Source organism: Pituophis catenifer, unplaced genomic scaffold (assembly GCF_029215685.1).
Source record: "Pituophis catenifer annectens isolate HBS135680 unplaced genomic scaffold, rPitCat1.0.hap2 SCAF_10, whole genome shotgun sequence".
NCBI lineage: Eukaryota > Metazoa > Chordata > Lepidosauria > Squamata > Colubridae > Pituophis > Pituophis catenifer.
The window spans coordinates 15,165,667-15,188,589 of record NW_027256890.1 but is presented as its reverse complement, the minus strand read 5'-3'; the positions used below and the strand labels follow the sequence as shown (position 1 = coordinate 15,188,589).

General features: G+C 46.7%; 1 protein-coding gene across 1 annotated transcript in view; it reads right to left on the bottom strand.

The window, feature by feature from the left end:
* SETD1B (SET domain containing 1B, histone lysine methyltransferase) overlaps nucleotides 1-22,923 on the bottom strand; it is a 31,387-nt gene that overhangs the window by 6,184 nt on the left and 2,280 nt on the right. The window contains exons 5-15 of the mRNA XM_070950343.1: nucleotides 20,624-20,736; nucleotides 16,467-17,651; nucleotides 10,172-10,927; nucleotides 9,319-9,492; nucleotides 8,683-8,770; nucleotides 7,727-7,953; nucleotides 7,029-7,149; nucleotides 5,338-5,850; nucleotides 2,404-3,999; nucleotides 1,153-1,319; nucleotides 429-560 (exon numbers count right to left, since the gene is read on the bottom strand). Coding sequence (XP_070806444.1) covers nucleotides 429-560; nucleotides 1,153-1,319; nucleotides 2,404-3,999; nucleotides 5,338-5,850; nucleotides 7,029-7,149; nucleotides 7,727-7,953; nucleotides 8,683-8,770; nucleotides 9,319-9,492; nucleotides 10,172-10,927; nucleotides 16,467-17,651; nucleotides 20,624-20,736 — 5,072 coding nt within the window. The remainder of the gene's footprint in view (nucleotides 1-428; nucleotides 561-1,152; nucleotides 1,320-2,403; nucleotides 4,000-5,337; nucleotides 5,851-7,028; nucleotides 7,150-7,726; nucleotides 7,954-8,682; nucleotides 8,771-9,318; nucleotides 9,493-10,171; nucleotides 10,928-16,466; nucleotides 17,652-20,623; nucleotides 20,737-22,923) is intronic.

Here is a 22,923-nt window from a genome sequence, read left to right as displayed (position 1 = left end):
TCCGGGAGGGCGAAAACAACTTCCCCTGGAGTCCAGAGGCCCTCCGGAGGCCAGAAACAGGCCCATTTCCGGACTTCCAGAACCTCCGATGGGCCCATTTTTGCCCTCCCTGACCCTCCACACAGCCCCTGCACTTATCTGGAATGTTGAACGGGCCGCATGGAGACTCCTGGGAGGGGCAGGGCAGGACAGGGTGGGTGTGGCCAGCCAAGGGTGGCATTTGGGGGTTCGCCGAACTCCGGTGACCCTTGGCTAGAGGATCGCCCGAACCCTGCCGAATGCCCAGGAGCCCCCCCTGCTTTTTTCCTACCCGCCGGGCCTCTGCCCCCATCTAAGCCTTCTTCCCCGTGAGGTCCCTGTCCTGCTTGCATCAAGTTTTCGTCCCTTGGGGGTGGGAGTGGGGGTGGGAGTGGGGGTACACAACTCACCTTGAGCTGGTTGAATTTGAGCAAGTCGCTGTCGCAGCTGCCAGTGAAGGACGAGAGGAGCCTGCGCTGTTCGGACCTCCGCTCGGAGCCAGCCCGGGTGGAAACGTGGAGCTGAGCAGGGATGCTCATTCCCTGGGGCACAAAAGGGGTCATTTCAGGGCGGCCGGGGGAAGGGGGCCTTCTCACTCCGGCAGTCCTTGATTTACGGCCACAATCCAGCCCAAAATTCCCATTGCCGAGTCAGGCAGTTGTTAAGCAGGTTGTTAAGTATTCCACTTACAACAGTTCGTTTTGCAACCGTTCAAAATTACAAGGGCGCTGAAAAAAGCGACTTATGACTGTTTCTCACACTTACAGCCTTAGCAGCCATCCCCACGGTCAACGTGATCAACATTCGGGCGCTTGACTTGTATTTATGACGGTTGCAATGGCCTGGGGTCATGTGATCCCCCTTTTGCAACCTTCAAAGTCAATGGGGAAGCCAGATTTACTTAACAACCGTATTACTAACTTAATAACCGCAGGAATTCACTTAAGAACCGTGGTGAGAAAGGTGTCTCGCTTAGCAACAGAACTTTGGGGGTTAATTGTGGCCGTAGCTCAAGGGCCACCTGTATTGGTGTAGAATTCCCCTTTTCTCAACAAAATCCCAGGCAAGCGTGCTTCGAAGCATCCAATTCCCCCCCCCCCTTCTGGTCAGAGCCCACCGGGGCAGCCCCCTTACCTGCGTATCGGTGGGAGGGTCTTCTGCAAACGCTCGGCTGTTATTGAGGTATTTCAGCTTGTCCTTCTTGTCGATTTTGTAATAGCCTTCACTTCGGGCGCAGCCGGTGACGTGTTCCCGCATCCCATCGTCCCGTTTCTTCTTCTTTGGGGTGAAAAAGCTGGTTGGTAGCGGGATGTTAAGGAAAAAAAGTGGCAGGGGTCCTTTGATGCCCCTCCCCAAAAGGAATAAATAACAATGGGGGGTGGGAATTCAGTGGGTGTTCAAGAGGGAGTGCCAGCCGCGGATTGATTGCAGATGGGGCTTCTCTACAGTGGCCCTTCCGTGATGCCCCCTACCTACATGGTGCTACCTACACCTCTAAATCTCAACCTTGGCCAAGATGAGGGGACTTCAAACTCCCAGAATTTCTTTCTTTCCCTCCCTCCCTCCCTCCCGCCATCCATCCCTCCATTTGTAAGTCACCTCCAGATGGCACTCTGTAGGTTTAGAGCAGTATTTGCATGGCTGGCTGGGGAATCCTGGGAGTTGAAGTCCACCCATCTTCAAGTGGCCAAGATGGAGAAACGTTGCTCTAAACCCATGATGGCGAACCTATGGCACGCATGCCACAGGTTGCACACAGAGGCCTCTCTGTGGGCACACGTGCTGTCACCAGCTGCTCTTATGGTTTCCAGCACACACATGTGCGCCGGCCAACTGGTCTTCATGCATGCCAGAGCACTGGAAATAATGTACATGCATGTGCCCGCCACCTGGGCTTTGGGTTTTCAGCACGCACATGCACACCAGCTCCCTGGTCTTTGGGTGCGCCGGAGCGCCAGAAACCCGAAGCCAGCATGTGCACTGGCCACCTGGTCTTCGGGTTTCCGGCACTCCGGTGTGCGCACGTTCCGGTTTGAGCATTTGGTGCCGAAAAAGTTCACCATCCCTGCTCTAAAACTATAGAGTACCATCTGCAGTGACTTCCATCTTCTCCTGGTGATACCGACCCTCGGGAAAAGTGGTCCAAAATCTGCGAATATCTCTGAAACATGCCTCCCTAAACACCTGGCAGAATTTAGGATAAAAAAAAAAAGGAGGGCGCCTCAATATTTTTTGGGAGGGGCCTTTCCTGGCATTCCTTGGCAGGATTCCGTTCTGCTCCATCGTGCAACGATCCCGCTGGGGCTCCCCAGAGGAAGTTCTCATTAACCTCTCCCAATTAGCCTCGTGGTCAGAAGGTCTGGAGTCCCGCCTGGCAAAGGATATGAGGATGGTACACCCACAGCGTGTCGTTCAGCCAGTCCATGCCGTTGTCTTGCTGCAACAGGTGATCGTAGGTGACGCAGAGGAACTGGATGTCCTCTTCGTCGATCCCTCCGTTCCAGATGTCGTACAGAATGGTCATCTCCTCGAACTCGGAGCGGGGCCGGAAGTGGAACCGAGGGGGGGAATAGTCGGGAGAAGGGATCTGCGGGACGTCGTCGGGCCTCTTCTTATGCCGCCTCCACTGCTGCCTTTTGGCTTTCAAGTAACCTTCTTCTTCTTTGAAGTCCTCGTTCCACTGGTTCTCCAGCTCCTTGAAAGGGAGCTTCTCCATCAGGACGTCGGGAGGCAGCTTCTCGTGGAAACCGTCGTTCCGGAAGTCCAAGGTGACCGCTTCCGGATCTTTGAGGGCATAGAAGCCCTCGGGATGGCTACCGAAGAGCTCTTTGTTCACAGGACTTTCTGTCAAGGCCACCGGGATGGGAAGCAGAGGTGGAGCCTCTACGGGCTTGTCCGAATAGGCCTCCAACATGGGTCCTAAAGGAGAAGCTCGTTTCGGCCGGCCCGGTTTCCTTTTGATGGGGAGGACGGAAGAGGGGCTGGGCGGAGGGAGAGGGGGCGAAGCCATGGGGATGTCCGGAAAGGGTAAGATGGACCTTGTGTCCGGACCGCACTCCTCTAGCGCCATCTTGGAGTCCGTGAACAGGCAAGGACGAACCGTGAGAGGCTGGCCGGGCGCTAAGTCCAAATGGGTGTGAAAAGCTGGCACGGGGGGGCTGGCAAAGGGGATGGGGGAGGGCACGCTGTTCACGCCAGCCAACAAGGAAGCCCCGAGAGGTTCTTTGAAGACTTTCTCGTCGGGCTCGTCCTCCGACGGCTTCTTGCTCGACAGAAGGCAAGGGAGGGCAGTAGCACCAGGCTCGGGGAACGTAGGCGTGAAGGTGAAATCCCGCCCAGGGGTCCGGGGAATGCCCCCGCTGTTGATGCTGGGGGATTGGGACGGGTACGAAAAAGGGCTGCCTGGCACCGGAGGAGAACTCAGAGTCAGGCTGCTTCCGGTGAGAGGCGCCTCGCTCCCCGGCGTGGCGGGGATGGTGTCCGTGCTGTGGGACTTGGAGAGGCTGTGGGAACACTTGGCTAAAATGTCCCGGCCCGGCGTCCGGGGCAGCTCCTCCTCTAGTGCTGTCTTGCTTGGGGCTAAGTGATCGGGGAACTTGTCCGGAAGGAGCAAGTATTCCTCTTTGTGAGGTGCGACGGAAGAGGGCAGGGGAAGCGAGCAGGGCGGCATGGCGGTGAAAGGAAGCCCTGTGGACTCCATGGGAGTCACCACTTCCCTCCCGGGAGTCCGAGGAAGCTGGTCTTCTTCCTCTTCCTCTTCTTCCTCCTCCTCCTCCTCAGCTACGCAGGGCGATTTGCCTTTTGCTTGGATTTCTAAAGTGCTGTCATTGGGCTTAGTGAAAAAGGAGGTCTTGTTGGACAAGACTTCTCCAAAGAGTTCCACCGGGGTTGGAGGACGGAGGCCTTCACCCTCCTGGGCGTCTGGTTTTGGACCGTCCAGCATCTCAGGCTCCAGTTCGACGTCTGGTTCAGACTCCTCCACTGGAAGGGGGAAAGAAACAGAGGCATGAAGGTTCTTCTTCAACGTTCTCCATGAGAGGTGTGAAAGGAACTTAGCACCTGCCTGAGAAACAGGATTGTTGTCCACGCAAATCTACCCAAATTAAGCCGAGCAGGTCCATTTTTTTTGTATATAACATGAAATATGGATTCCTTGCTGAATGTGATTGCTGGTTGCAGACATTTCATTACTAGGTAACGTCAAGTCAGCCCCCAAGTTCAGAGAGCATCAAGAACTCCACAGTTCTACCCTGAGATTCTCTTCTATGGTAACATGAAATATTATGAGATAAGAATAAGGTACGTACCCCGTATATATTGCAGGTTGGACCATGCTCTTTTGCAAAAGTGACCGTATGTTTTGGAAAACCCTGTGCATTTTACCACAACTGAAGACATCATGTCCCTCTAAGCTTAAAATTCCTCCCTTGTAAATCACAAAGGGTGTTTCCACCTAAGCAAAAATTCCGTGTGCCTTAATTTTAAATACTGAAAAAAAGAGAACCCTGAGTAACTTATATTTACCAATAAAGGAGAATATTTGTAGCTCAGGCTTGAAATGAGGGGGTCCTTGGATGTTCTTCTCTGAGCTTGGTTGCTTTCCTGAAGATGATTCATTACTGAACTAGGTAACATAATCAGTGCTAATGTTACCTAGTTTATTTATTTATTTATTTATTTATTTATTTATTTGGTCACATTTCTATGCCGCCCAACTCCCAAGGGACTCTGGGAGGTTTGGGTAATGAAACATCTGCAAGAAAACAACCAAGCTCGGAGAGCACCAAGGATCCCCCTCAACTTATATTTATATAATATTATACAACTTATATAAATAAATTTAAGATGTCGCTGGAGCATCACCCAATTAAATTAATATTTGGGCCTTGAGTTATCTAGGGACATTAAGAATCAGCGTTTATTTCCAGGTCACGCTTAAAAAAAAAATATCCTAAGTGTTACAACCCAAGAAGTAGCCCGAAGATTGGCTTGATGGAGACCTTCAAGCCATGCGATCAGGGGTGGGATTCTACCGGTTTGGACCGGTTCGGGCAAATCGGTAGCTCCGACAATCAGCTGGGAGCGAACCGGTTTGCTCCGACAATCAGGTCGGCTTGCCCACCTGCCCCTGCGCTTTACTTACCTTTATCTTGTCAGCTGATTGGCACGGCAGTGCCTCAGCTGTGTTACTCCCAAGTGGTAACACAGAAGGTTAGTATCTGTAGAACTGTGCACCACTGCACGCGGTGGCTTAGCATGATCAGTGAGCTCAGCCCCTGGGAGACAGCCTCGCCGGAAAAGATAAGGGTGAGGTCCTACCTGTCATACACACTGGAGATAGCCGGAGCTTCTGCTCCTGAGCTCTCTCGATCACCACCAGCACATCGGCAGCCAAGGACCCCTCGGGAATCTCCTGGTCCTGCTCTTCTGCTGGCCTGGTGTCTTCTTTCATCTCTTCTCCTTCTGGAGCCGAAGGTTCTGCCAGGCCTAGGGGGATGTAGTCCTCCTCCACCGGAAAGAGTTCCAAGATGGTCTCTTTTTCATCCTCATCTTCAGGCCCTGGAGCGAGAGACTCGAGGCCCAGTTCAACAGGCAAGGTCTCCCTCTCATGCGATAAAGAGACCCCCTCATCATCCTCCATCTGCTCCTCGTAATTTTCACCCTCCTCCTGCTCTTCTTCTTCTTCTTCCTCCTCCTCCTCTTCTTCCTCCTCTTCCTCTTCTTCGTCTTCATCATCAGAATCAGAACTTGTCCCGAAGTCTGATGATTCCTCACTTTCATCGGACGACTCAAGTTCTGCTCTGGAAGAGGCAGGACTTCCTAGATCTTCTGCTGAAAGGCAAAACGTTTGTGGTTCATTTCGATTTTTTCTGGGGGGCTGGGGGGAGACATGGGATTCAGCCGGATTCTAATTTTACATCTGGTTCGCTGAAACGGTCGTTGCAAGGACTGGCTGTCCCCACCCACCCTGCCCTGCCCCTCCCAGGAGTCCCCATGCGGCCCGTTTTGGATGCCAGGTAAGCGCAGGGCCCGTGCGGAGGCTCTGAGAGGGCGAAAAACGGGCCTCCCGGAAGTTCCAGAAGTCTGGAAATAGGCCCGTTTCTGGCCTCTGGAGGCGGCCATTTTCACCCTCCTGGAGGCTCAAGGAAAGCCTCCGGAGCCTGGGGAGGGCAGAAATGCCCCCCCCCGCAGTGCAGGAGGCTGAGTAGGCCACGCCCATCACGCCCCCCCCCCCAGCACACGGGCAGAGAACCAGTTGCTAAAATTTTTGAATCCCACCCCAGTGGGGGGGTGGGGGAGGGGGTTCAAAACAGATCAGAGAAACCAACCTTTCTGTTTTCCCACCCAATTTTACTACTTTGCTGCACAACCTCACCAAAGAGAAAACCTCTCTGGTGTTACTAAAGTTATCTGAGCTAGCAGCCACTGTTAGCATCCCAAACAATGCCTCACCTAAAGCCCTTTTAACAAGGAAATGCTCGTTTCATTAGAAAACTGCAAATTCGATGGTTTCATAAGGAATACAGGCAGCTCTTGACTTTACTGACCATTCGAAGGGACAATGGGACTGAAAAATGGGACTTGCAAAAAGTCACACCTATAAACATTAAGACATCCCCACGGTCACGTGGTCAAAATCCAAGTTCTTGGCAACCCACGTGCATTTACGACACATGGCAGCATTCCGGGGTCAGGTGATTATCATTTGCGACCTTCCCAGCTGGCTTCTGATGAGCCAACTCGATGGGGGAAAGTCAGATTCACTTAACGACTGCAGTGACCGTTGACCTCCGTTGGCCAAAAAAAAAAAAGGATTCTAAAATCAGATGCAACTCCTATAACAGCTGTCTTGCTTAGCAACGGAAATTCTGCAATGGTGGTCCTAAATCAAGGACTATCTGTATCAAACTCCCTCCTCCATTCAGAATATCATCAGCTTTTGGTAATTCCCCTCCCCACCCAGTGTTAAAATCAACAAGTTGTTTTCAACTGCTGATAAAGCCGCGTACCTTCTTCAGAATCTTGATCCTCTTCCTTTTCACTGATCTGTGCTTCGGTTTCTTCTTCTTCCTCCTCCTCCTCTTCTTCCTCCTCCTCTTCTTCGTTGACATCTTCCTCTTCCTCCTCTTCCTTAGAAAGAAGGAATTTGGAAAGTTCAGTAAATACTCCTGTTCAGCCCAGGGCGAGGGAAAACAGTTGGACCAAGAGCTGACATTAGGATAAGAACCTCAGCCATGACCTAATTAACAGCTAGGCCTAAAATTATGGGTCCAAAATATATCTCCAAGGCATCGGGTTGGGAAGAACTAACCTAGATAAAACAGAAGCAACCAGCTACAGACTGGCCACGAGGTAGTCTAAGAAGCAAGGATATATCCTTCAAGGCACGACGTTGAGGAAGAATATAAATAAAGAGATCCTTAAATCCTGCCAGCTTCACTAGAAACACCTCAAAGGAAGGAGAGGATGCTTCAGGCTGTAACCCACTTGAATCCTTACTGCCTTTTTCCTGGATATAACTGAGGACTCGGGGATGGCCTTCAGTGATGTCGTTTACCTGAACATTTGCCGTGTTAGTAGTATACTCCTGTGGATAAAACATTCCATAGGGCCTACAAGGTGAGGTTCGCGGTTCTAAGGATCTCTTGATTCTTGCAGGACTAAGATGTTACTCATCACCCATGAAGACAACTCAGGATATATATACCTTATCGGACACGGATTTCATCACCCCTTCCTCTTCCTCCCGTTCTGCCTCTTTTTCTGAAGAGGATTCCTCCTCCTCTTCTTCCTCTTCCTTGCCGGAGTCTTCCTCCTCTCCTTCGCTGTCCAGCTCCAATGGCCTGGCAGGTCTTCTTCGGAGGCCCACAGCTTCCGGATCTTTCCTGGAGAGCTCCAAGGCTGCATCGGGCAGGTCTCGATCTCGTTCGGATTCTAAGTATAAAACGGATGGGTTGAGCGGAGGGAGGGAGGGAGCCAGACACAACTTTTGCAAAAAAGAAATGGTAAAAAAAAGACACAGATAAGCAGATTGGACTAAGGCACCTTGAGCCAAATAAAAGCCTAGAGATGTGGCATTATCACGCACATGGTGGGTATACGGTGCCGGTGACATTGCCACTTGTTACAGGGGACACGGTGTGCTGGTTCACGCAATTTACTAAGTCAAAAATGCGGTTGGTTTGGTTTGACTGAGGGTATGTGAAAATGCTCACCCCTGCATACAGTCTAGGGAGATTTATTTATTGATTTGTTTTTATTTATTTGTCATTCAGCCTTTAGAAGTAAGGAGGTGAATGCACACAATACTCTTTCCTCCTCCTCTTTTCCCCACAACAACAACAACCCTTGAGGTCGGTTGGGCTGAGAGAAAAGGACTGGCCCAAAGTCACCTGGCCAGTTTTTCATGCTTAAGGCGGGACTTGAATTCATGGTCTCCTGGTTTCTAGGCCAGCACTTTAACCACTGTACATGCTTAATATTCCCAATATTCTTCCTGGGCATGTTTTCAAGATATTATCAAGATGCACACGTTATTTGGTCATGCTTAGAGCAATGGGGTTTAAGCTAGCCATGCCAAACCCTATTGGCTCTACTCCGGTCACAGGTTAAGCCTAGTTCTAATCTGAAGGGCTGAAAGAGGAGGAAGCAAAGCCTAGCAACCTTCATCTTCATCATCTACGGAGGTAGATGGCCGAATCCGCTTCTGGTCTCCAGCTGAGGCAGCTTCAGGTGGTTCCTTTCTCTTCACCTGAAGAAAACGGAGAATGAAATCTCTTTTGGGAAAGGGTGATTTGCTAGTTGTCTTGCCTTTGCCAAGGAGAAGGCAGAAGACTCCCAAAAGTTTAAAAAGAGGCTGGCTACAGAAGAGTGTGAAAATAAATTTCCTATACAGGTAGTTCTCGACTTACAAATAATTCATTTATTGACCACTTGAAGTTATGACAGTTAAGGTGGGCTATGACCAACACCTTCAACCCTGATCACGCCATTCTTAAATCTGCTATGGGACTTCTAATTATTTACCAAAAATTGTCTGATTCCAGGAGATGAAATCTCCAGCCATATAAGGCGCTCCCAAATAATTGTTCTTCTGAATCGGTGGTGCTCTCTCTAAATAGAGAGACCATTGTAGGTTCCAGTGCACCTGCCAGCTGTCAATAAGAGCTAAGCAATCCATCATTCCTTGAACAGGTCCTATAATCTAACATAAGGTCAAAATTCAGGGCATGAAATCCTGCGCTGGGAATCAAAGCAGACACCAACTTCCCGTTCCCGAGACGCCAAGGAGGCTCTTACCTTGAAAGATGGTAACCGGATGGCCCCTCGCAGCCCGATGCCCAAGCCGATCCCTTCGTAGCCCAACCCTTCTCCTTTATTCCAGTTCTCCAGAAGACAGGAGGTGATACGGTCCTTTGGTTTCGGCTTCTCCTCATCTTTATGGTCCCCAGATTTTACCGGGGTCAAAGATGCCTGGGAAAGACAGGCAAGATCTCACTTTGGGGGGCCAAAGGAGCTTTTTCTATTCCATTCCTTTTCTATACTCTTGTATTTCACTGAACAGATGCAGTCAGCTGATTTGTCACCATGAAGACGACCAGAACTTTCTTGCTTAAATTTCACAGGAGAAATTCATCATGCATAAACCCTGGGTAGCATAATCTGCACATCAACCTAGCTTGCTGCAAATATTCCCAAATTAACTGCTGGACCTTCACTTGGTCTGATCTTACATTCATGGCTGCAAACAGGATGAGTTTTGTTCCCCAGATCCCAGTTTAAAGCTGTATATTGCCAGAGTCTGGAATGTTTAAGTTATGGTCATCCACAGCAGAAATCTATCTGAACCCAGCGCTATTAAATCATTGATTCAAGATCGTATTCATGTCTGAAAACAGGCTGATGTTTTATGGGTATTCAAATACATAACATGTTGAATTATGCCACTGGAGACAAGGAGGTAGATGATCTAGGCCAGTGTTTCTCAACCTTGATCACTTTAAGATGTATGGACTTCAACTCCCAGAATTCCCCAGCCAGCATGAGGAATTCTGGGAGTTGAAGTCCACAAGTCTTCGAAAGTGGCCAAGTTTGGAGACCCTTGCTGTAGGAAATTAACTTCACTGACAGAACGGTGGGAGAAACTTCCTACCTTAGCGAGACGTTCTTTCTTGTCCCACCAATCGTCAAACGCCCGGAATGCCACCACTTCCACCATCTTCTTGTTCAAATCCCTTTTCATTATTGCTTTGAGTTCCTTCACGATCACCAAGAGGACGCCGTCCACCGTGGCCTTGTGCGGATCTTCCTTCTTGGGCTCGTAACCCGGAGGGGGGACGGAGGGGTCAAACCTGGGCATAGGGGGCCACTGCTGACCCCGGTTCATAGCTGCCCCCATGGAGAAATGCCGGTAGGGAGGGAGGTTCACAAACTGCATCCGGTTGCTCATGAAGGGTGGATACTGGTAGCTGTTTTGCCCTTGCATCAGGCGGCTGAGCATCTGGGTTTGCATTTGGAAAGACATGGACAGGCCCCCCCACTGGTTGCCCAGGACGCTGATCATGTCCATCTGCATCAGAGGAAACATCCCGGGATGGAAGGGAGGGAGAGGGGGCAAGATGTGAGGGGGAGGGACCCCTGGAGGGGTCGGCAGGGGTGGAGGGGGGACGGTTGGGTGGGTGGGCGGAGGTGGGGGAGGAAGAGGAGGAGGCATCGGGAAGACCGTCTGGGGAGGCGGAGGTGGCGGCAGCGGAGGAAAGCCGGGCGGAGGCATCGGGATGGAGGAGGTCATCACAGAGGTGCTGCCAATGGAGGTGTTCACCACAATGTTCTTGGCACATTCCGCATTGGGCGATTCGCTCATCTCGTCATCCGAGATCTCCATGTCTTCCCCCGAAGATTGATGACACTACAAAGGAGGGAGGGAGGAAAGAAGGAAGAAAAGTCCACCTTAAAGCAGATCAGAGAATAGTTCACAAAGACAGAGGATCTTCAGAACTTATCCATCCCCAAAGTGGTCTTCATATATTGGTTTGTATTTTTAATTTTGGGCCAAATTTATATATATTTTAATTGTTTTTTTAATATTTGTGTTTTATGTTTTTTAATTCTGGCTGTACACCGCCCTGAGTCCTCAGGGAGAAGGGCGGTATATAAATTTAAAATAAAATAATAAAAAAAATATCACCCTAAATATATAAATAAATGACTCCACCGAAGGGACACCTTGACCCGTTTTGCTCTGAAAGATACTCAAACCGGCTGAGTTGTTGAACGAAACCTTACGGGACAGCGCAAATAAAAAAGGTGTTTTGCCATGAGATGTGAGATACTAATAAGGGTCTCTTCCTCCCCCTCCCCCCCGGACGATCCAATCGCTAAACTGAAGAATAAAAGCAGTTCTGAGACTTTTCCAATCTGAGTTTAACCAAGATGGCTTTGATGCAACTGTGACCACCAGATGGCGCTGCTTGCAAAGAGTGAAATTTATATTCTGCAGTGTTTCTTCAGCAGCCTGGAGCTAACAGGGAGATGAGGGGTTTGCAGGTCTTCCTCCTGGTGTAGGAATCTCCTGTGGCGTCAGCCTTGTAGGAAGGTCTCCAAAGGAGAAGATAAAGAGGACTTCCAAAGCATCTCTTCTAATGTCAACCTTGTAGCAAAGTCTCCAAAGTAGAAGATAAAGTAGAAGACTCCCAAAGAATCTCTTCTGGCATTGACCTTGTAGGAAGGTCTCCAGAGTAGAAGACAAAGTAGATCTCCGAAGGAGAAGACTCACATATTCTCCCATCTTTACTCTAAAGCAATGTGCCCAGGCTGACCATCGGTTTTGCTATTTGGAGGCCTTGGGAGGCAACGCATGGCTCCTCGCTGGGAAAGCTGCCCTAAACTGTAATTATAATGAAGTATTTTTAGAAGATAAAAAACAGAATGAGAAACCACCAACTACTCCAGATCCAACCCTACTTTTGCAAAGTTTTGACGTCTCGAGCCATTGCTCGAGTGTAAAGCACAATCAAGGAGACATCAGCTTGAAAATCAAGGCAATCCAAAAATTGTAAGAAGAAAAGAAAAACATAATTTCATCTGTTAGTTTGAAGACACCCTTTTGTTAAGTTCAGGAATTTCAATCTGTGCTGCAAATCACCAAGAAATAGAAGCTCCTTTGATATATTTTTTTTAAAAATGTAAACGCGAGACAAGTAAGATTCACTTTCTCCCCTTTCAATTCTCTTTCAAGAGCTGAACACCCAGAATCTAGTGAGGAAATTTAGCTCTTTGTAGAAAAGAAAAGAAAAAAGAAGATTGGGATGCGGTGACTCAGTGGCTAAGAAACTGAACTTGTCGATCGAAAGGCCGGCAGTTCAGCGGTTCGAATCCCGAGTGCCGCGTAACGGGGTGAGCTCCCGTGACTTGTCCCAGCTTCTGCCAACCTAGCAGTTAAAAAGCAGGTAAAAAATGCAAGTAGAAAAATTGGGACCACCTTCGGTGGGAAGGTAACAGCGTTCCGTGCGCCTTTGGCGTTGTCATGCCCGCCATATGACCATGGAGACGCCTTCGGACAGCGCTGGCTCTTCGGCTTTGAAACGGAGATGAGCACTGCCCCCTAGAGTCAGGAATGATTAGCACATATGTGCAAGGGGAACCTTTACCTTTACCTTTACCTAGAAAAAGCAACACTGTGCAGACCAGAGGCCCAAAGATTACATCGGACCAACCTAACCAATAATGGCCTTCAACTTTCCCACTTTTTAACCCCCTAATCTGCAATTCGGGATTCAGATTTCTTTCTGATCTTGCAGGTGTCGGGAGACGGCAACTGCCATAAATATGAGTCCGTTGCCAAGCATCTGAATTTTGATCACATGACCATGGGGAGACTGCAATGGTCGTAAGAGTGAAAAATGGCCCTGTCCCTTTTTTTCAGTGCTGTTGTAACTTTGAAAGGTCATTAAACGAACTACTGTAAGTCAAGGACTATCTGTATTGATGGGAAACTCTTTGAAGTAAAACGTGTACACGATTAATAACAGCAGTAAGAAAAATCAGGCAATGGGGTTGTCAAGAACGGACACTTGGCACCGGTTACACGTTTTTTAGTCTCTTTTTCAGCCAAGCATCCTAGCCCAGTGTCTATCCTTTGTCCCAGGCCTACCTTTACCTGTGCTAAGAAATCTACTGGTAAGCAAAACTCCATTGTTTGACACCTGTCACCTACCAGAGACCGAGACGAGGGCCTAAGTACAGCAACAGCTGCAAAGCCATCCAGATGCTTGTTAAAAGAGACAAAACGGGCACCATGCCAGGAGGAGAGAAAATTGAACAACATGGGGTTTCATTTACGCTGCTTTATTCAATTCTCGCAGGAGGGAAATTTAAGCTGGTCTTCGGAGACCCAAAGAATGGAGCGAGCTCTTCTCCAGGGAATTGCTACTCGCTCCCCAGACTACCTTGGGTTGTAGAAAAATGCCAGGGTGGTGTCTGTTTGTGCCACACCATCCGACAGGCTCAGGTGCTGCTTTGTAATGAGTGCCCGCCTCCCACCAGGAGGACTTGGGGGAAAAGGAAAAGGACAAGTGAGAAGACTTGAGAAGGAGGAAACCCAAAAAAAGATCTCACGTCAACATCAGGGATCCTTAAAAGCCACAACAACATTGCTTGGCAAAAAAAAAAAACCCGCACCAACTTGGAAAGCCTCAAAAGCTGAATCAAGACACATCGGGAGGAAGGAGGTACTGTTGTCTGCAATCACAACTGCCTTTTCTAATCTTCAGTAAATCAGAAGAAGGCACTGTATCGTTTAACGGGTTAATTAGGAAGAGCTGGTAAAATGTTTTCCAATTAAGAACATATTTTTGGACCAGTTATAAACAAGAACGATAGGACAGACCAACAGATGAATGCCTTTAGCTGGAGAAGGAGAAGAGAAGGGAGACAGGAGGAAGAGGAGGAGGAAGGGAAAGGGAAAGGGAAAAAGGAAGAGAAGAACCATTGAATTTAAACTCAGTAGCTAGAACAAGAATTATTTATATATGGGTAGTTCTCGACTTAACAAGAGTTTGTTTAGTGACTGTTCAAAGTTACCATGGCACTAAAAAAAGTGACTTGTGATCATTTTTCACACTTACAACCATTGCAAGCCTCCCCATGGTCATGTGATCAAAATTCAGATGCTTGGCAACGGACGGTGTGAAGTGTCCTGGGGGGGTGGGTGTCATGTGATCACTATCTTTTGCGACCTTAAGTCCACGAGGAAGCCAGGTTCACTTAACAAACCTTGTTACGAACTGAACAACCGCAGGGAGTCACTTTTTAACAACTGTGGCAAGAATGGTTACAGAACGGGGCAAAGCTCACTTAACAAATATCTCGCTTAGCATGAGAAATCTGGGGCTCAATGGTGGTCCTAAGTCGAGGACTACATGTATAATTCTGGAACGGGAAAGTCATTGGCCAATGGAGGCGAGACGGCCCAAGGATTACAGGAGAAAATGCAAAGAAAATCACAGGAAGGATGGTACAAGAGGATAGAACAGAGGAGGCTGGATTTCACGATCCTTCTATATATCCAAGGAACCTGCAAGTGGATCCTTGGTTGATCCACTGGGAATAGATCCCATCCGATTCAATAGGGCTGAGGTATAAATACAAGCAGACTGAACCTGACTAAAGATTTGTAAATATCTCAAGTAAATTAAAGCCTTCTTTCTTTCATATTGGACAAAAATACATTCGTGGGTGAGAAAAAATGACAAAGGAACATCTAGATCTGAAACGAGAGATATTCTTGCTGGGCATTCTACCAGAAAAATATGATTAAAAAGACTACATATTTGATCTTGCATATACTAACCGCAACTAGAATTGTATTTGCGCAACAAGGGAAAAATGAGGAGATCCCATCTGAGGGATCTTGATTGTAATTTAAGAAAATATTAGAATGTGCAGAAATGGATAGACTAACAATTTACTATTAAGGATAAAGAAGAAACTGAATATTTTTTGATATGGGACGTATTTTATCAACGGCTGGACAATAGAAACAGAAGTTAGAAAGGAGGATATATAAAATGAGGCAATGTTTAAGCAGAGAGTTGTTAAATAAGATGATGTTAAGTGTTATTGTTATTATATTATTAGGTTATTATATTATTACTATTACGGTGATCTACAACAAAGATGTGTATTATGACTACTTAAGCATAACTGTACCCAGACCACACACTGATGAAAATTGAATAAAACAAATAAAACAAACAAACAAAAAATTAAAGCCCTCTTCTTAAAGCGACGTTTAGCCAGATGTTTAGCTATTATCTGAATTTTTGTTGGAATCAAAATGTGTATCACGATACAATACAACCGCTCATAAAAATAGCTGAACTCCTTTTGAAAATCCATTCAAGAGAAGATTCAAAAGGATTCCCTGTCCAATGGATCAATTGTTCCCAGCAATAAACGGGCATCCCAGGTGACCAAAAAAACCCCCAACACACTCCCGGGATGAATGCGGGCTCCCCGCGGGAAGTCTTATCATCGCAGGATGGAACACAGAAGCATCTTTCTGCTAAACTCCAACCAGCTGACACAGAGAGGGGAATTTCCATCACATGGCTAGCGAGAGCATTGGCTGGGATTATTTTTTTATTTCCAATATTAGCAAATCGGTGTCTTCGTGCATAAACAGAATAATTCTTTTTTTTTTTATCCTTCTCCTCCCCGCAAATCTCCGGTGTCGTCTATAATCATTTCCAAAAGGATATGATATTCAAGCAGGATAAAAGATCCTGTTTTACAATCGAACATCTCGTGCGTTACAAAGCGATACGTAATCCATGCTTATTTACTACATCAGTCGTCCTCGATTTACGGCCCCAATTCGGACTGGACCTTCTGTTGCAAATATGAGAACTGGTCGTAAATACCGTTTGTCAGTATCGTTGTAACTTTGGTCATTATATTGAATGGATCGTAAGTCAAAGAATACCTGTGCACCCCCGTGGGTGCAGATTCCAATGGATTTCTCAGACAAGGTTGAATGTCTGCAACTGCCACCGATACAGGTAAGTTCTCAACTTACGACGATTTGTTTAGTGACCTTTTGAAGTTACAAGGCCCTGAAAGAAGGAACTAGTAACAGTTTTTCACACTTCGTGATCAAAATTTGGACGCATGGCAACTGACTTGTATGTACGACAGTCACCGTGTCCTGGGGTCATGTGATTTTGTGACCTTTTGTGAACTTCCGACAAGCAAAGTCAATAGGGTAGCCAGATTCACTGAACAAGCACATTTCTCACTTTACAACTTTCATGAGTCACTTAACAACTGTGCGAGAAAAGTCAAAAAATGGAGCAAAACTCACCTAAGCAATGTCTCCCTTACTGACGGATATTTGGGGCTCTACTGTGCTCCTAAGCCAGGGGTTACCCGCACATCTGCTCCCTTACCTCTTCCATTTTTTCCGGCACAGGGCTGCTGCTAGCCGGCTGCGTTTCTTTAGCCTCCAAGGGCTCCGATTGGGAGGTCCTGTTCAGCTGGTCCACAGGTGTGACGCTCGCCTCGGCTGCCCCTCTTGAGTTCTGGCAGGCGGAAGCTACCCCGAGGATGGGCTCGTCGTCATCCGAATCGGGCAACGGGGTCGGGCTGATGTCTTCCAAGCCGGTGCTGGAAGGACGCGAGGAAGGGGTTTGCGCTCGATAGCTGGGCTGCGAGTTTGGGATCGGGGAAAGCTGGGAAGAGGACGAAGAAATGGGACTGCCTTCCATTCGTATCTCATTGTCCGAGTCGTGCTCGTTGAGAAAATAGAGTTTTGTTCTCTGCTCTTTTAAAAGCATTTCGATCCTCGAGTCCAAACTGTTAGGCTGACTTTCCGATTCTACAGTCGGGGTGCCGGGCGTCTCGCTCCCTTCTGGAGTCTGGCCGAAGGACGGCCCAACGGAGGGCTCGTTAAGACTGTCGGGCTCCGGGGGCGGTGGAGGAGGAAGAGGAGGGGGCTCCTCCGGTTTGTCCTTTGCAGGAACAAATTCCGCAGGAGGAGCTGGGCTACTTTCAACGGTCACCTCGGCGGGAGGTGGGGGTGGGGGCCGCCGGTATTCCACTTCCCGGGACGTTTGAGAAAATTGGGGCTCTTCGGGCTGGGAGTACGTGGCTGGGGCTTGGTAGGGGGAGAAGGCGGATTTGTACGTCGAAGCACCTGAGTGACTCACGGGGGACGCCTGGGGATATTGCACCGTTTCCGGCTGATGGGACTTGAAGGCGCCGAACTGATGCTCGGAGCTTCGGAAAGTCCCGGCTGAGTTATGCACGTAGTGGTGGCCCAGACGGCGGTTATAAGCGTCCGTGAATTTTGTTTCGTGCCTCCGGGGTTTGTAGCCGGAGTCCTGTCCGAAATGGTAGGCCGGCGTGGTCTGTCGACTAGAGTAGGCGGAGTCTTGGGAAAAGGGGGTCCCCAGGCGTGGGGTCAGAGGCGTTCCTTGGGACTGGGGGGTGAACTGGCTGTAGGAGTTGGGGGTGTCCTGTCGACAACTGGAAAAGGCCGTGTCGTGGGAAAATGGGGTGCTGCTGTTTGGGGTGGTGGAGGATCCTGCTGAAGAAAGACCGCTGTCCTTGAGCCGTTTCAGAGTGTCGGCCAGCTGCAGAAAAAAAAAAATAAGGCAAGGGAGACTGGTAAAGAACAGGTGAAACCTACTAGAACAGGGCTCTCCAAACTTGGCAACTTTTAAGGCTTGAGGACTTCAACTCCCAGAATTCCCCAGCCAGCAAGTACAAAATACATGTCCTCATAGCATGGCTCCCCCCTCCCCTTGGGCGGGGATTGAGCTGTGGGTCTTGCTTAGCTGCTAACCTTGGTTGAATGGGCAACTGCCAAGTCTCACTGAGGGTGTCACCTGACTTGCACAAAGTTTGTCTTAGATGCCGAGAAGGAAACACAGCCGTGGCACAAAATGTTCCTGACACTGAAGTCACTCTTTCCTCTAATCTATTCATCTGTCTTTTTTTTTAAAAAAAAAATCCTGTGCAGAATTAAACACACTTAAAAAAAAAAAAAAAAAGCTAGGGCTTCGATAATAAAATACCGAGAAGACCCGGCAGGGCCAGTGGCATCTCTCCAGATATGGATTGTTAAGAACCAGAAGAGCAGCCACCAATGATTGCTGTCAATTAAAATTTACTCTGACATCTTCAGCGGTTTCGGGAGTCTGAAGTGCGGAGCGAAATAAAAAGGAAACTTTCAAAATGAGACGGATGTTAAGCACTGCACAAAATATATGGATTTACATACTGGATTTACTACCACCAACAGGCCTGGAATTTCTGTCGTAAGTTTGAATTGGAGTGGGTTTTACAATTTTTATGGTGGGTTTGTTAAGCGAACCACATGGAGTACAGCTTCCTCAATGGGACAGGGTTTTTTAAGCAGAAAAATTGGCAAATAATGTTGCAAATGGTGGTAAGTGTGCAAAGTTGTCGAGTGCCCATATTGTGATAACGTGCAACAGTTATAAGTATAGCTCATTTCTTATTTTTTCCAAGTCTATTGTAACTTTGAACTGTCATTAAACAAACAGTCATAAGTCAAGAACTACCAGTATACACACACACACACAATCAACCCCTTATATACAATCTACATATGTCTCATTCAGTGGCAGCAGGAATCAGTCTTGAAACTAAAACGTTGAGATGGGCAGCCATATATATTGAAATAAATAAATGGGTAACCACAAGGTCACGATCAATAAAACCGAACCCTATAAAGAAACAGAGCCCCAAGTACCTGTGGGGTCCAGGAAAAGGGTCTTAGTATTATTTCCCACCATTAAGTGCCCCTGAACCTGGCTGTTCAACGGAAGGATTTTTATAAAGCCTGGCGAGAAAGATCGCTCTGAAATTCCTTTGCTTTGTAAGAAAACCCAGGGGGAGATGCTTGATCAGACTGGATTCCGAGAGCTAAGCATCAGGAACGTGAAATGTCATTCTTAATTCTGGATCAATTAAACTCTACAAACAGGAAGCTGAGGGAAAAGGAAGAGAGTTGGGCAACTGTAACAGGTTTAAAAAAAAATAACACAATGTTTCCTCTACAATTCTGAAGGATGCCTGTAGAAGAAACACTGATGTATTTTTTAAAAAAAACATCCGCCAAAGTCAGTGGTTCTGTATCCCAAGAAGAGATGATGCTTCAAACAAGGGGAACCACATGCAGAAGTTGCTCAACGGAGTTCAGTTTCACAGCTTTTTTTTTTTTTTAAATCAAACTTCCAAAAGGCAGCCGGAAACGAAAAGAGATAAAGGGCATCGTCCCAAACCAACTGATGCCTTTTTGCGTACACTGGCCTGATCGAATAAAATTATGCCATTTAAGCAATTGGAGATTGAAGATTGAAAAAAAAAAAAAAGGGAAGGGGGAGCTGAAGAGAGGCATTTAAAATTCTAGGCAACAGGTGCTTCCATCAAGGAGGGAGCTGGCTTCCCAGGAAACCTATCCTGAATATGGATAGTTTTAAAATATTCATTTGAATTCTTGCTAGTCAAAAGTGAACTCTCACAATGGATGGAAGCTCTTTATACTTAATTAAACACCAGTTCAGTCTAAATGACTTAAAAAGGGTTAGCGGCCGATGGAATAAGGAATCCTGATTTTCTTTTTTTAAAAAAAGCAAGTGACACCTCCAGTAAACACCTATTTTTGTTTTGTTAGCATCTGGTTGTGGTGTTTTGCAACTGGCAAACAACTAGCGCTCTTTACATCCCTTGTCCAAATGCCTAGGGTCAAACTTCAATTATTAACACTCCTTCAAGACAGCTCTCCCTCTCCTGCTCAGACTTCAAAACTGGACTAGGTGACTTCTTAAAGCGGCTCCCACAAACCAATTTCAATTGAAATCGGTTAAAAATGTGGAAATGTAGGTCTTCGCCCACCTAACTTGGATGAAGCTTTGTTTCAACCTGGGCACAGAGTAAAATCAAAGTTTGTGGTTTCCATCAAAGGTCCCTGCTTCAATCACCCGGAAGCAGATTTCTAAGATAAAGCAGTCAAAATCCAGTTTTATCGTGGTCAACTGGCCAGATATAGAAACCACAAGAAATGGACATCAGGAACACGTCACACTGTCAGGAAGTTTACTGACTACTATCTGTTGACCACAATAGGAGCTCAGAAGAAACTCAGCAACTTTCAAGATGATTTTGACAAGTCAGTCATATAAATGGTTAAGTTCACATGAAACGTACAAGGCTATTCCGGTTATTTTGAGAGTCAACTGGACTGAGAGGGACAGATATAGAGAAATGGACTAAATAAAATACAATGAATTTTGTTAGGGAATGAAATATATACTCTAATTCAATGTCAAATGTGGCCTCTTTAAGATGTGTTGGACTTCAATGTCCAGAATTCCTCAGCCATGATTGGGGTCTATTCCAAAGTTTGACTGCCAAAGGGAAAACCAGAACTAATGTGACATCAATCTCAGTCACGTTCTTCTTGGATCAGGCAGACAGTCCAGTATATCCAAATCATAGTTTGCTATCCACAAAGCTCTTCTTAGCCCGGGTGCCAAGCCTGGAGCATCACTTAAAATAAACCAAGTTCCAAACATACCTGCAGGGTCTCACTGAGGGTGGGGGACGCGTCTTGTTCAGTCTCCACTGGCAAAGTCTGCGGAGTGTAGAGCCCGTTCACAAGGAGCTCATAAAAATGCATGCGCTTCTCACCTGGAGAGGTAACAAAATCACTGTTAAAGAAGACCGATGGGCCAATGTCTAGAATGACCTAGAACCCTCACTTTGGCCTTTAAGTGGAGAAAGCAATGGATCTCTCTTCTGGACTTCGGGGCTGTCCCTTAGTGACCTCTGTCTGCGTGAAAATCAAGAAGGGGGGGGGTTATCTCACTTCCAGGTGTCTAAATGGTAAAAATGACTTTACAAGTCATCATATAATGGCACAATGGTTCCTCTGTCCACGGAGAAGGAAGTTATCTTAATTTAATGGCTGTGATCTACCCCTATGTTCAGATCTAGCAGCTCCTGAATGTCAATTGTGGAGAACAGGGAGAGAAGATGAGTTATGAGGAGAGAAGAGACTCGGGGAATAATCAGAAGCTTCATATCTGCTTCCATCTCTTGCTTCTGAACTTCTCCAAAGGGGCAACTAGATTAGCCTTGCTCTTGTTCTTGCAATCCCAATGCAGTTGTGTGAAGCTGCATGTACTTAGCATGTCTGTCTTAGTTAATCTGATCAGAATTCTTGCAGGAGAAGCCCATCACACAGGCTGAGGGACTGAAAAGCCATTACCTACTGAACCCTTGACTCAACTGAAGTCTTCTGGGAGCACCAGTACCTCTTAGCCTCAGCCCCCGATTATCACACTCAATTATGAGACAAGACTGTGTAATTTGAAAGGGCAGGTTACTGTCTCAGTTACACACACAAAAAAAATCAAGGTATCACTAGATAGGCCTTATTATCTCAGTATTAGCAACAGCCACACTCTTACTATACACTATCATACAAGTTTCACCTTAAATGACTCACAGTTAAAGTTACAACACTTTTAAGATCTCTGGAGTTATAGTCTTCAGAGGCCAACATTTAAGCATTATGCACTCTCTTTAACACTGAACGTGACATAATTAACTAAAAAGTATTGGATATGTCAGAATCCAAAGAGGAAACAATTATTTCAAAGGCTAGTATTTATACAGAAACCTATAACTTCATTTTTATTAGCAATAAGCGGTCAAAACGCGTGCAAAATACTAATGTTAAGTTTTCATACAATAGCAGCCTGAAGTTTCAAGCAATTAAGTAAGAATTATGAAGATTTCACATTATTGTGTTCATTTAAAGCCAGAAAGACTTCAGGCTACAATCGCTCGTAAGTAAATGTTGTTTAACTCACTGGAATTACTCCAAACTAATAAAGTTAGGATTGGGCTGAACTGAAAATATTAAAAGCTCAACTGATGTTTCACAAAGTACTCAGGGCAAAGCTGAAATCACAGATGGCGATATCGTTTATTGATTATATGTCACTAGGCAGAATTAATGCAATGGTGCCTCAAAATAATGTGGAAAGTACACTGAATAGCAAAGCTGTCTACCTGACCTATATTTCCTCTTCATTGATCAATCCATTTTTTTCTAATATGCATGTCTGAATCCTCTGGTCACAACACGGGTGAAAAAAATGTTTTACTTCCGCTGAAATTCAGTGAACTGGATCAAAGTGGTGTTCCAGCATTTAGCACTGAAAACAACACGCAGTTTGAAACTTTAGCACAAACGCTTTTAAAAATAAAAGAATTTCAATATACAAAAATAATGTCTTTGTTTACATAGGCTTTTCAACCCTTTTTGCTCCAAAATGTAACATTCCCCCCTTCTTTTTAAAGGGATTCTCCTGGTTCTCAAAAAAACAAGTTACATGTTATATATTAAAGTAACAAATCAGTCTGAATGACTGAAGTATGTTTCTTTGCTGCAGGCCACAAAGAAGAGGAGGAAAAAAAAAATAGCAAGAAAAAAAACCCCATTTCTTATCCATTTAGGAATTATATACACCATTCCATTCATCCTTAGTTGCTTTGCTTATGCTCAGCAGGGCCAGTACGCCAGACTCTCAACTCGGAAGGAATAAGAGTATACTGTCTCTTTAAGAGACAAGGCAAGAAAGATTTTTGCAGTCCCCTTTAAGAATATATTGATTTCCACAGTAAAGGGACAAGATAAAAGGAAGAGCTCTGCTGTAATCCCCCCTTGCAGGGGATAAACCTTCCAGATTATTTTCTCAGACATTTTTCTAAAGGGAATTCTTCCACCCACCCCCCACCATCTTTTAAGGGCAAAGCATACTTTGGGCCGAGAGGTACAAGGAAAGGGTGAGGAGAGGGCAGCTTGGC